The 14,973-nt window shown below is 30.6% G+C and overlaps 1 protein-coding gene across 1 annotated transcript; it reads right to left on the bottom strand.

Moving 5' to 3' along the window:
* Nucleotides 1-10,739: 10,739 nt before the first annotated feature.
* Nucleotides 10,740-14,164, bottom strand: LOC111620237 (malonyl-[acyl-carrier protein] O-methyltransferase-like). The gene is made up of 4 exons (XM_023362135.1): nt 13,780-14,164; nt 12,977-13,184; nt 12,763-12,916; nt 10,740-10,963 (listed from the first exon to the last, which is right to left on the bottom strand). The coding sequence occupies exons 1-4, from the start codon at nt 14,064-14,066 to the stop codon at nt 10,788-10,790; spliced, it is 825 nt and encodes a 274-aa protein (XP_023217903.1). The 5' UTR covers nt 14,067-14,164; the 3' UTR covers nt 10,740-10,787.
* Nucleotides 14,165-14,973: the final 809 nt, after the last annotated feature.

Raw genomic sequence — 14,973 nt, 5'->3', positions numbered from 1 at the left:
AATCTTACCCGTTTTCACAGAATGCAAGAATTAGGTCCCCCGTCTCCAGACTAATTACAAAATTTTTACGTTTAGTCAAACGAACAAATTTCAACGTTTCTGGAACGTTTTCAATCGTTCTATAATCGAACCAATTCGAATTTTATGTTCGAATTTAATTCGAACAAATTCGAAAAAATCGAACAAAACATTCGAAATAGAAAGCCACTTTCAACTACTTTTAGCCTCATATCTCCCGCACCCTTATAGCTATCGAGACGCAACCACCCCTATGCACGAATGTAGACTTGGGGCTACCACCACATACAAACACCATTCACGTGCGATGTGTAGTTTTGGCGAAAAAGTGAGATATAGGGACATACATGTCCATTTTTATATATAGATATAGATATAAACATTATATAAAACAGATATTGAATTTTTTTAATAAGCTAATTAAAAAAGTTAGGGAAGTAAGGCCATTTTTGAAATAATTCAGTAGCATTTTTTAAAAAATGATAGGGGGCACGTGCCTCAGTACCCCGAATCTAACTCGAGAAGCATTCATATTTTCGAAACCCTGGATACGAAACTTCCTGTTTGGCATTTCCTACAGAAATATACTTTCCAATGTTTCTCTTATCGCAGAAGTTCGTTCTTTAGTGAAAAAAGAAGACTGCTTCACAAAAATTTTTAAAGATATTTTTATTATTCATTTTAATGTACCATTTATTCCATTTATTGCTATTACGTTGTTTATTTGTCTTATTCGTGTAAAAATGTGATAAAGACGATAGCATAGGAAATACATAATAATTAATAAATTTCACTATTACGCAAATTTACATTTAAGCGAGAAGTCATGCAACTCATTAACCACTTATGAGGGTGCTATACTCCACATTTAATTATTAGAGATGGCAATACGCAAGACAGAATCTCAAAGCCACAGCGAATGTCTGTCATGGTGGAAAATACTTTTACATAACACACATTTTTAGATAGTGTATACAAATACCAGCCGCAAATATATTTGCAACAGACAGCCGGCATAATGTATCTGTTTATTCATAAATTTTGAGATAAGTCACTATATTATTTTAAAACCGATAAGAATATTGTCTAAGAATGGATAAATCAGATTACATCAATGTTCCTGCAGTGAATAAAGTTGACCCGATTAACAACAACAAAGATTTAACGTTATCGCAATATCAGAGTGGTGTTATGTTGCTATATAAACGTTCTTATCGATGTCGACACTCCATTACATAAAAATAAATTTAACTATCTTATCAGTAATTTAGTTTTTTTCTTTCTTTCTTGATAAACAGTCGCATTAACTAGACCTAAGATTTCACAGTAGCCTGATTATTATTATTATTATTATGATTATGATTATTACTATTATTTTTTTTTAATTATTTCTCTTAAATTATATTAGAAATTTTCTGAGAATAAAACAAATGCTTTAATTTTGTTTAATTTTTTGAGAAACAATCGCTGTTAGGTTGCATTTGTTTACTTTTCACCAATACTTAATTAATTAATCGGAACTCTACTTTTGTTTTCTTGCATTCAAAGTCAATATATTTAACATATACAAGTAATGACAATGTTAATTCAATGTAAACATAATAGAGAGCTAAACCACTCAGCCTTTATAAACTAACTTTATTAGAACTTGTCAGAACACTCTAATAAAGCATGTGCGTATCCTAAGAATTCTTCGCTAAAACATTGGTGAAAAGTAAAAAATATATACTTTATATATATATCAAATAACACGATTTCATATACAATGACTAAAACACAAAGTAAAATAAATGTATATAATAAATTCTCGTCCTTATTTTTATCTCTTTTTTACCCCTTTATCTCTTTCACCCCTTTTTTAATTTGTAATGTATATTGGTCTATCCACAAAGGATTAAAGCAGCTTTTACAAGATTTTAAATTATACAAAGTGTAACCAAAATGTACGTCTATATATCGTTTGGGCACTCATTGTTTTTTATGTAAGTTCTCTACTGTAATAGATAAAAAATATATATTTAGTTGACTGAAGATTGGGAAAGCCCGAAACGAGTACAAAACAATGTACCAAAAACCAATGATGTTTGTTACAAAAAACTAATTTAAATCTATCCATCGTATGGATTCGTTGTTTTAACACATTTAAGTTAATGTTCTATTCTAGTATTTTCTCAAATGCATTGAAATATTGACTTTTGAGTATTAATTAAAGATTTATTGTAATATTTGACTTAATACGTATGTTTTATTAATAGAATATATTACTGTACTAGTAACTGTGCTCAAAAACAGCAGGCTTTTTGCAGTAATAAGTAAACTATAAGCATTACTACTATCAGAAATGTATTTTAATGCAAGTATAGATTTTATTTTAATAGAATAGACACTTTGGTTGAGAATTAGACTAACTCGTTATGCATTTTCTATAACTATTTTATTTAAATTTAGTCTTTGGGATTAAATGCTCATTTTATTTTCAATAATTTCACTGTTTCTTTTCAATAAATTATTCCATATAATGAACCTAATAAATATAGACAATATGAACAAGACACAAGACCCACTTTTCGTACTTTGCACGAAGTGGATTCCCTTGTAATTAAATACCTTGCAACTGTTTCATAATCAATTCCGCGGTCCACTACTACAACTTTAGTTATATTTTTTAGAATGAATTTGGTATATATTTTCAGCAAGTGTTTTGGAATTATTGGTTCGAATATTTCATAGTCCAATTGTTTAAGGTGATCGTTTGCTTAAAATGCAGGCATAGCAGAATTGACAACCTCCCGTATGGAAAGGCGACTTGACTTTGCAGTGCGTTATGTTGATTTATGGAATCACACAACTTTTAGTGATGAGAAATATAATCTGGATGGCCCTGATGAAATGCTATACTGTGTATAATACTGACATGATAAACATTACCAACCTCATCTTTTATCATGTATACAAGAAGGAGAACCCTTGATGGGCAGCTTTCACTCATCAGTTAAAATCAGCTATCGATTTTATTTCACCTTTTTCAAAGGCAATTGACTATCAAGATGTGTTGTGAAATTATTTTCTACTATTAAAAGATAAAGCAATGGATGAACATTNAGGAGTGAAAGTTGACAAAAACTTTCTTGTCGAATGGGGAGAGGTTCAGGAGTTTACCAACACTCATTATCCAAACAGAGCTGAGGCCAACAGGATCAATGATCTCTACGATGACACCTTTGTCCATCATTTCCGACAGGTGTTAAAGAAGAAAGAGAAACGGACCACCTTGGTCATGTTTTTCAAGAAGCCAGCGGGCAAAAAACAGAGGATGGAACAAGAGAAGTTGACCCTGCAAGTTCTGGTAGCCTCTTCCGAATCTGACTCCTATTAAAAAAACAATAAAAAAAAGACCCGCTGCAATGTGTAAAAAGTCTGTATCTGTATGAATGTGTAAAGAAAGTGTTCTTCCACCTCCTCCTCACAACATGTGACTAACCGGCATAATTGGTGTCTGCTCCATTTTCACTTTTTATGGTACAGTACGGTTATTTTATGCTGCGGAACGAATTATATGTTTTAACATGTATTTCTATGGGAAAATGCGTTTCGTATAACGGACGTTTCACTTAACGGATGTGCACCTGGAACGGATTAAGTACGTTGTACCAGGCACCACTGTAGTAAGAAAGTATGTATTTTATTATTTTTCGAGGTCTAAAACGAATTAATCAAATTCTCATAAAAACCTACGGTAAATCGATGATCGGTTAACAAACAATTCGGATAGCGGAGAAATGTTCGTTAACCGATCACCAACTGTAGTTTATGGAGTTGTAAGAAACCATAATTATGTTTTTCAAACAATAATGTATATGAGAGAAACTTATTGTATATTCCGAAATCGTGTCTTTTTTTTTTAAATAATTGATTATCACTACTAAGTAGAAACAAATGAGAAATCTCCGGAAAATAAGAAATTCTCGAATAAAAGGTGATGATAGAATTATTAAATGTCAGTATATACACTTAGTAGTGACAACAAATTAATTAACAGAACCTTAGTTAAACAAATGAGTGAAGACAACGTCTGTTGTCTATTCCTAATAAGGCTGTATCAGATGTTCACACCGAATATTAGCTACAAGTAATAATTGAATCACTTGATAAACATCAAAGTTAATTACAAAAACCCAATGAATATATTTTAGAAAAATTATTGAAAATGAACAGCCCGATGTGATTATCTTTGATTCGTCAATCCAAGTACAGCTTAGTGCAGAAATGATCAGTTTTTCTATAATCAAGAAAACGAAAAAAAAGATGAAAAAAGTGAGTGAAGACTATAAGCTCAAGATTATAAGCTCAAGCCTCTAAATTAAAATATATATATATATATATATATCATATCTAAAATTTTCTATTTCCAAAGTAGGAGGTGCAGTGAAGCTAAGAGCACCAGTTATGGACAGTGCGAGAAGCGATCCGAAGAATAAATTGGCAGTGATATTAGCTACCGAAATTCCCAAATAATATCACTTGAGAACAAATGACAGATATTTTTATAGCTGTTTAACAAAAACCTATTTGTGCTATATGACTAAAATGCTCTTACACAATGATATTCGGTATATTCTTTAATCTCTTCGAGAAGGCACAAGAAAAACATTGAATTTGTGAAGTGAGGAGTTTCGATAGTGCTACCGTAGAAAAGAAAAATTTAATTAAATGCGAAAGGATCAAGAATAAAAATTAATGCACAGTTCTTTCAAATGTCACGATGTTTGACATATTTCAGTAAGCAGTAAGAATTATTAAAGTTGTATATTTTTTTCTCAAAAAATTTTTACGTGTTTTTGTAAACATAATTTTAATATTGAGCTGAAAGAGATCGTTCGTAGTTTTTTAATTCATTAAATCGTTTTAATATCGATAAAACAAAATTACATTACTTGATTCATTTTATCATAATTTGCTTACTTTCATAACACGCTTTATTACAACACAAAAAAACCGGAAAATTTCATATTTATGAAATTTGTGAAGTATATTTTGAAAATTATAAAAAAAATTTTTTACTTATAGAATATTAGAAATATATTTATATTATCATAATCATAAGAATATTAATCATAAGAATATTAAGGGTTACAAGAATATTTTTTCTTACAGCAATCGCAAGAAAGACAGGAGGAAGAAGTGCAAGCCGCCAACACACTGCTATTAATAAGAGAAGGAAGATTGAGAAAAAGAACATTGGAAATGTTTCAGGCTGACAAACTGCCCTTTCATTCAGATGAACCTTCCTCTAAACAATAATTAATAAGTAAATGGAAAAAAGACAAACTAATAAGAAGATTCACCGAAAAATTTCAAAATACATTTTTTAACCAAATTTTCGAAATAATTTATACTACTTGTGCTTAAGATAAATTATTGAAAACTTCTGATGAAATTTTAATCAATAAACAGCATTTATTCAATCAAATGTCAATTTACTATTTAATAAAAATTTATTAGACTTCTAATATTTATTACAAGTATACAATAATTTCCGACATAATATGTGAAGTGAATATCCAGTTTTATGAAAGAAAGACCTCACAGGGCGTCAGCCATTTGGGAAGATTGTCAATGAACTTTATTTCAATTTCTTTTCTATATCAATACTCAAAAGTTTCATCAGTGTCTTTTGAAATAAAATTAATTTTGTTAAATTATCTCTTCCACTGTTTGTTTATTTTTCTACAAGATGGAAGCTTGAAGGAAACTTTTCGAGATTGATGTGTTATTAATGAAAGCAGAAAGTCGACTGCACTGTATTCCACATTAAGCGAAGTTTTGTATTTTAATTAATTTTGTTTTACTGTATTTTAGTAAAAAAATGACAATGAATTAAAACAAATTAAATAGAAAATACCAGGGTTATTCAGTAATATAAGATGTAAAAGAAATTGAAAATTTCAAAAAATATTTTCATGGTTTATATAAATATATATTGATGGTGCGAAAGGTTTGTGTAATATCTTATGTATTCACTATTCAGACAGTGAATAAGGGTGCTTTGGACAAAGAATTTTTTAAACACTGGTTATGAAACTTATTGTTGGAATAATTAGTCAATATTTTTTGAAAAAACTTAAAGCTTTTTATGCGCTTTTATATAGTAAGTATTAAGGAAATCATTTTGCTTCTCCTTACAATTCTTTAGAATATCTTCACAAATTCTGACAATGCAACGTGAAACACAGGATTAGGTCATTGAGAGCGGACGGGGTCGAAGCTTGTTTCGTATAGTGTACAGTACAGTTCATAGTTGCCTAATTGATTTCTTCGAACTTATAAAACGACAGTATTTGCAACATTAAATATATCTATATATATAACCCATTCAACGTGTCCGTCTGTCCCGTAACCGTTTGATAACGGACACTAGAGGCGCCCCTATCGTGTGTCATATTTAAAACATTCAAATTAAATTAACAATTTTAATTATTATTTAAATGAACAATATAAATTATTATTATTCATTTGGCCAATAAATTATTATTTGGTCAATATAACAATATAAATAATTCATTATATTTGTAATAGGAATTTATTATTGTCACGGAATGCCTGTAATGTTCACTAGGAGGCGAATAACGAAAAACCGGATAGATTTGAACCGCTACGATAAAACGATAAGGTTTGAAATAGTTAAGCTAATTTTTTAATATAATAATAGAAACCTTTCATGGCACGACTACAGTGGCTAGCCACTGTAGGCACGACCAAAGAAATACGCCACTGTGGAGGAACGTAAAGCTGCCGCTGCTTTAAACATGCCTCATAGGAATTTGTAATACTGCTAAAACGCCCACTAGGGAGCGTCCCGGGCTACTAGTATTAAAATGTGGCATGCAGCGTACAGTATGTCCGCCATGTTCCTTCCGTTTCGGATTTTTGCGAATGACGTTGTAATGCAAAGATTTTTGTTTCTGCAAACTTTTTCGATTTTCAGAGTCAAAAATCCAATTTTTATATTTATTAAGGTTTCAGTTTTTAAATAAAATNAATCTTACCCGTTTTCACAGAATGCAAGAATTAGGTCCCCCGTCTCCAGACTAATTACAAAATTTTTACGTTTAGTCAAACGAACAAATTTCAACGTTTCTGGAACGTTTTCAATCGTTCTATAATCGAACCAATTCGAATTTTATGTTCGAATTTAATTCGAACAAATTCGAAAAAATCGAACAAAACATTCGAAATAGAAAGCCACTTTCAACTACTTTTAGCCTCATATCTCCCGCACCCTTATAGCTATCGAGACGCAACCACCCCTATGCACGAATGTAGACTTGGGGCTACCACCACATACAAACACCATTCACGTGCGATGTGTAGTTTTGGCGAAAAAGTGAGATATAGGGACATACATGTCCATTTTTATATATAGATATAGATATAAACATTATATAAAACAGATATTGAATTTTTTTAATAAGCTAATTAAAAAAGTTAGGGAAGTAAGGCCATTTTTGAAATAATTCAGTAGCATTTTTTAAAAAATGATAGGGGGCACGTGCCTCAGTACCCCGAATCTAACTCGAGAAGCATTCATATTTTCGAAACCCTGGATACGAAACTTCCTGTTTGGCATTTCCTACAGAAATATACTTTCCAATGTTTCTCTTATCGCAGAAGTTCGTTCTTTAGTGAAAAAAGAAGACTGCTTCACAAAAATTTTTAAAGATATTTTTATTATTCATTTTAATGTACCATTTATTCCATTTATTGCTATTACGTTGTTTATTTGTCTTATTCGTGTAAAAATGTGATAAAGACGATAGCATAGGAAATACATAATAATTAATAAATTTCACTATTACGCAAATTTACATTTAAGCGAGAAGTCATGCAACTCATTAACCACTTATGAGGGTGCTATACTCCACATTTAATTATTAGAGATGGCAATACGCAAGACAGAATCTCAAAGCCACAGCGAATGTCTGTCATGGTGGAAAATACTTTTACATAACACACATTTTTAGATAGTGTATACAAATACCAGCCGCAAATATATTTGCAACAGACAGCCGGCATAATGTATCTGTTTATTCATAAATTTTGAGATAAGTCACTATATTATTTTAAAACCGATAAGAATATTGTCTAAGAATGGATAAATCAGATTACATCAATGTTCCTGCAGTGAATAAAGTTGACCCGATTAACAACAACAAAGATTTAACGTTATCGCAATATCAGAGTGGTGTTATGTTGCTATATAAACGTTCTTATCGATGTCGACACTCCATTACATAAAAATAAATTTAACTATCTTATCAGTAATTTAGTTTTTTTCTTTCTTTCTTGATAAACAGTCGCATTAACTAGACCTAAGATTTCACAGTAGCCTGAGAATTATTATTATTATTATGATTATGATTATTACTATTATTTTTTTTTAATTATTTCTCTTAAATTATATTAGAAATTTTCTGAGAATAAAACAAATGCTTTAATTTTGTTTAATTTTTTGAGAAACAATCGCTGTTAGGTTGCATTTGTTTTCTTTTCACCAATACTTAATTAATTAATCGGAACTCTACTTTTGTTTTCTTGCATTCAAAGTCAATATATTTAACATATACAAGTAATGACAATGTTAATTCAATGTAAACATAATAGAGAGCTAAACCACTCAGCCTTTATAAACTAACTTTATTAGAACTTGTCAGAACACTCTAATAAAGCATGTGCGTATCCTAAGAATTCTTCGCTAAAACATTGGTGAAAAGTAAAAAATATATACTTTATATATATATCAAATAACACGATTTCATATACAATGACTAAAACACAAAGTAAAATAAATGTATATAATAAATTCTCGTCCTTATTTTTATCTCTTTTTTACCCCTTTATCTCTTTCACCCCTTTTTTAATTTGTAATGTATATTGGTCTATCCACAAAGGATTAAAGCAGCTTTTACAAGATTTTAAATTATACAAAGTGTAACCAAAATGTACGTCTATATATCGTTTGGGTACTCATTGTTTTTTATGTAAGTTCTCTACTGTAATAGATAAAAAATATATATTTAGTTGATTGAAGATTGGGAAAGCCCGAAACGAGTACAAAACAATGTACCAAAAACCAATGATGTTTGTTACAAAAAACTAATTTAAATCTATCCATCGTATGGATTCGTTGTTTTAACACATTTAAGTTAATGTTCTATTCTAGTATTTTCTCAAATGCATTGAAATATTGACTTTTGAGTATTAATTAAAGATTTATTGTAATATTTGGCTTAATACGTATGTTTTATTAATAGAATATATTACTGTACTAGTAACTGTGCTCAAAAACAGCGGGCTTTTTGCAGTAATAAGTAAACTATAAGCATTACTACTATCAGAATTGTATTTTAATGCAAGTATAGATTTTATTTTAATAGAATAGACACTTTGGTTGAGAATTAGACTAACTCGTTATGCATTTTCTATAACTATTTTATGTAAATTTAGTCTTTGGGATTAAATGCTCATTTTATTTTCAATAATTTCACTGTTTCTTTTCAATTAATTATTCCATATAATGAACCTAATAAATATAGATAATATGAACAAGACACAAGACCCACTTTTCGTACTTTGCACGAAGTGGATTCCCTTGTAATTAAATACCTTGCAACTGTTTCATAATCAATTCCGCGGTCCACTACTACAACTTTAGTTATATTTTTTAGAATGAATTTGGTATAATTTTTTAGCAAGTGTTTTGGAATTATTGGTTCGAATATTTCATAGTCCAATTGTTTAAGGCGATCGTTTGCTTAAAATGCAGGCATAGCAGAATTGACAACCTCCCTATGGAAAGGCCACTTGACTTTGCAGTGCGTTATGTTGATTTATGGAATCACACAACTTTTAGTGATGAGAAATATAATCTGAATGGCCCTGATGAAATGCTATACTGTTTATAATATTGACATGATAAACATTACAAACTTCATCTTTTATCATGTCGTATACCAGATGGAGGACCCGTGATGGGCAGCTTTCACTTATCAGTTAAAATCAGCTATCGATTTTATTTCACCTTTTTCAAAGGCAGTTGACTATCAAGATGTGTTGTGAAATTATTTTCTACTATTAAGAGATGAAGCAATGGATGAACATTTTATTTTCCAACAGGATACTCTTTCTATTCATAATTACCCTTTAACAGTGACGTGGTTTTCTAATAATAATAGCAATGTTTTGCCATGGTCACTCGCGTAGGATGCTCAATGGTTATGTAAGCGTACGTGACAGATTATAAGTTTTTCTCATATAACCCCAAAACATAAGCAAATAGAATTTGATTGTCTGCATTTGAAAAGATCTTAAGTCTTTCGAGAAGTCTCTTCAAAGTAGCAAATTTCTGCGAAAAAAAAACCTTCAGACGTATTTTCCATTAAACCTCCTTCCCTCTACGATACAATATTTAGTGTAAATGCAGAAAACTGATCATTTATACATTACTTTTATTATTTTTAAAGTAATATACTTAACTTTATACGTGATAAATGAATTTATTCCCAAATTTTCTTAAAGAATTATTTATATTGATAAAACAATATTTAACTGTCTGGTCACAGTTTCAAATAATTAAAGTATTTATGTGCATAACGCAATAAAAAATTAACCATTAAAACTGTTAAATTTAAAATTATCTTTATTGATTTGTAATATATCCCATAATAAAATTCCAATTAGGTCACATGTAAAGTAATAAACATAATTAATTACTACATTTCCTTATATCCCGAAACTTGCAAAGCTTCGTAAGGATGTACACCCGCTCCATTTTTACTTTGAAAAAAAGATCTCAGAGCAATTGGTTCGGCCAATTTCCATAGACGGCGTTTGATGTCTGGTTCCATATTCTTAAACACGGCTTTGGGCAATATGGCCAAAAAGAAATCTGAAAATAACTTAAATGAATTAGAAATGAAATAAGTCGTTTATACGTTTCCCTTAACGAATTCTATATAGAAAGAGAGTAGCCAGAACCATTTTGGTAGCATTAATTTTATAAACTATAGAAAACACATACATTTACAGACAGATCTACAGACAAACGTTTGATGTTATACCGCTTTCTATATGTCAAGATGTTTTACTTTAAAGTTTAATCAAATATCAAACAAAAGATAAACACTTAAAATTAATCGATAGTTTTTCTTTTCGACCACTCCTATAATATGGAAAAAAATTGTATGTAGTTTTTAATCACAAGCCAGCGATAATCAGTATCTCTCTATACATGGTTTCTATGCAAGCCTGTGTGCTACATCGAGAGATTTTCAATAGATGGTATTACGTTTTGAAGTGGAAATTGTGGACTGAGCTGCACGTTTTTTGCAAGGGATGTGCGGCGACAGCTTTGATGACAAATCCCAAAGTCGCCACCAGGAGGAACCCCTGAACTGAATAGACCTGGCAACCTGACCTATGACATCACATTCCTTTTGGATTCGGACCTCGCTCCAGACGCGTGGATTATCGCTCCCGTGTTCAACTTGTACAGTCGCGCCATGTTTCATGTATATAATAAATTTTAATTTTTTTGTATGTGGTCTTGTTTGTAGTGATTAATTACGCACGAACAAGTACCCACAGGATGCTATCACCGCAAAAAATACAGAGAAGTTCCGGAACAATATCTGAGAGTTTTCCCAACTGCTACCAGTGCACGTTTCGTGTTCAAACACGACAATTTCCACACGCATAGAGATGCACTGGTCACTGACTTTATTAATAGCGAATTTATTTGTCACATATAAATGCCGACAAGAACTTCTGACTTAAATTCCATAGAACATGTAGGATATTCTAGAAAACTTGTTACAGCCCGTCTGCTTGACAGATCTTTACTCTTACCACAATATTTATGTGGTAAGAGATAACATCTATCATATCCGGAACAGAGCAAACTGATAAATTACTCAGACGTAATGAGCCAAATGGGAAAGTGTCCTAGATCGGCAGATCATTCGAGTATTATTTCGGTTATCCGGTCATTATAGACAAGAGTACTGTCACAATTTATGTTTTTAAACTGTATCTCAAACAATAGATAAAAGGAGTACTCAGTTTTAGTTTAAAGATTTGAAAGTTATAACATTCAGCGACAACACATTACTTACAATGAAAAACCAAATATGTACTGATTAATGGATACTCGAATATTTATGGAAATGATCGTTTACAGACAACCATTAGCACTACAAAAAGCAAGCAGAAATTCAGGGAGAACTATGCAGACTGCATACTTAGTTATATTGTAAACAATTCCTTGAAATACGTAACATCTTTGGGAAAAGAAGTGAAGACAACTTCATGTAAATTTGCATTACAGTAGACCTCCTATAACACTAGATAATTCCGTGTTATATGAATTCCATGTTGTACGAGTCACTTAGATTTTACAAATACTTGAGCCGTTCACAGCCCGACACACGTATTTGTAAAATCTAAGTGACTCGTACAACATGGAATTCATATAACATGAAATTATCTACAGTGTTATAGAGGGGTCTACTGTACTTACATCAAATTACGAAAGAATAAATACAAATTTAGGAATGGGCTCATAATAAGTAAGCATTTTAAATTAATTAAAAAATTACTTGCATTTGTAATTTGATAAAAATTGCAATTCAATAAAGTAACTTAAATAGTTTAAACACGTTATCTATTTTAAAATAATGACATATTTACCCAAAAACTGCTTCTTATTAACAAACGGCATACTTATATCATCGCATTTACTGTTTGTCACTCGTAATTTAAACTCGGAAACAAACTTTTTAAATTCAGTTTCTGCATCCTCCCAATTTACAGTCGGAGGAATTAAAGAAAGCAACTCCTCGGTCTGCAATTAAGTTTTATTTTCATTCATGTTGAATATAAAATTAAAGAAAAACTTCCATACCTTGATGTACTTCGACCACTCTTCGATGGCCTCCAATTCACGCATGAATGTAAACATGTGAGCTTTTGTAACAATAATAAAGAAAAAAAATCCTCCAGGTTTCAGAATCGAAGAAAGAACAGAAAATAATTTTTTGAAATCGTGTATAAGATGAAAGGTGAAAAAAGATACAATTTTATCGTATTTTCTAGTTTCTTCCAAATCCATGCTGAAAATAACAGGTAATTAATTAATTGTATTATGCAGAATTTCTAATTAAAGATACATTTTTGTACACTTAGCCATACTGAAACCAAAAGGAAATTATTATGTATTTTGTGTTGTATCATATAGAATAGGCTATAAAGAATTGTTAAAAAAAGATATAAAAAATTTAATATTTATATTATGTACAGTACTGTACTTATCACATTATATTTCACACAGGATACAAAGCAACATCTACTTTGCATTTATTTACTTAATTGGAGTATTTTCTTAAAGTTGATAAGAAACAGTAGGCTTTATAACAGCGTAAAATTTTGAAAAAGAAGCATAAATGTTGAAAATATTTATTTCGAATACTAATAAGAATAAACTTGCATTTACAGGTAAAATGGCATATTATGTTCTCTTTGGTAGTGTGAATCACACAAAATTACTTTTTTAGATCGTCAATGCTTAAATTTTATATCTTGTTATAACTAAAAATTGTTGGACTTCTTAATGGTGCCATTATAGTTCTGCGACAATCGAGCAAGTGTCTTTGCTTTATTTCTTAAACGAAGTAATACAAGAAAGAATTAATATTAATATTAACTTACCCTTTTAGGATATCTTGTGTTTTATATTCAATTTTTTCGTCAAAATAGGTCTTTCGGGCATACTCGATGCTACTAGGATCTACGTCGATAGCAACGAGTTTCTTCAATTTTGGGCATTTTGGTAAGAGAATGTCTTTGGTAACTCTTCCTGGACCACATCCAATATCTAATATAATATCGTCGTCAGACCATTCTATGTTTGAAAAGTGGAAATCCAGACACGATCTTATATAGAGATATGATATGTTTCTGGGCATTCTTTCGATATCTTTGGCTGTTCCTTCCATACTTGACTGAAATTAATACAAAAGTCGATTCAGATAAATAAAATATTTATATAGTAGAAAAAGCTTTAGCTCATCCTTAGAAATATATTTCTGATAATGTCGAGTGAATTTNAATGCAAGAATTAGGTCCCCCGTTTCCAGACTAATTAGAGAATTTTTACGTTTAGTCAAACGAACAAATTTCAACGTTTCTGGAACGTTTTCAATCGTTCTATAATCGAACCAATTCGAATTTTATGTTCGAATTTAATTCGAACAAATTCGAAAAAATCGAACAAAACATTCGAAATAGAAAGCCACTTTCAACTACTTTTAGCCTCATATCTCCCGCACCCTTATAGCTATCGAGACGCAACCACCCCTATGCACGAATGTAGACTTGGGGCTACCACCACATACAAACACCATTCACGTGCGATGTGTAGTTTTGGCGAAAAAGTGAGATATAGGGACATACATGTCCATTTTTATATATAGATATAGATATAAACATTATATAAAACAGATATTGAATTTTTTTAATAAGCTAATTAAAAAAGTTAGGGAAGTAAGGCCATTTTTGAAATAATTCAGTAGCATTTTTTAAAAAATGATAGGGGGCACGTGCCTCAGTACCCCGAATCTAACTCGAGAAGCATTCATATTTTCGAAACCCTGGATACGAAACTTCCTGTTTGGCATTTCCTACAGAAATATACTTTCCAATGTTTCTCTTATCGCAGAAGTTCGTTCTTTAGTGAAAAAAGAAGACTGCTTCACAAAAATTTTTAAAGATATTTTTATTATTAATTTTAATGTACCATTTATTCCATTTATTGCTATTACGTTGTTTATTTGTCTTATTCGTGTAAAAATGTGATAAAGACGATAGCATAGGAAATACATAATAATTAATAAATTTCACTAT

Source organism: Centruroides sculpturatus, unplaced genomic scaffold, assembly GCF_000671375.1.
Source record: "Centruroides sculpturatus isolate CEXI.00-Female unplaced genomic scaffold, Cexi_2.0 scaffold231, whole genome shotgun sequence".
NCBI classification, from domain to species: Eukaryota; Metazoa; Arthropoda; class Arachnida; order Scorpiones; family Buthidae; genus Centruroides; species Centruroides sculpturatus.
Note: the sequence above shows the minus strand (reverse complement) of the source record. Positions and strands in the feature narration are given on the sequence as shown.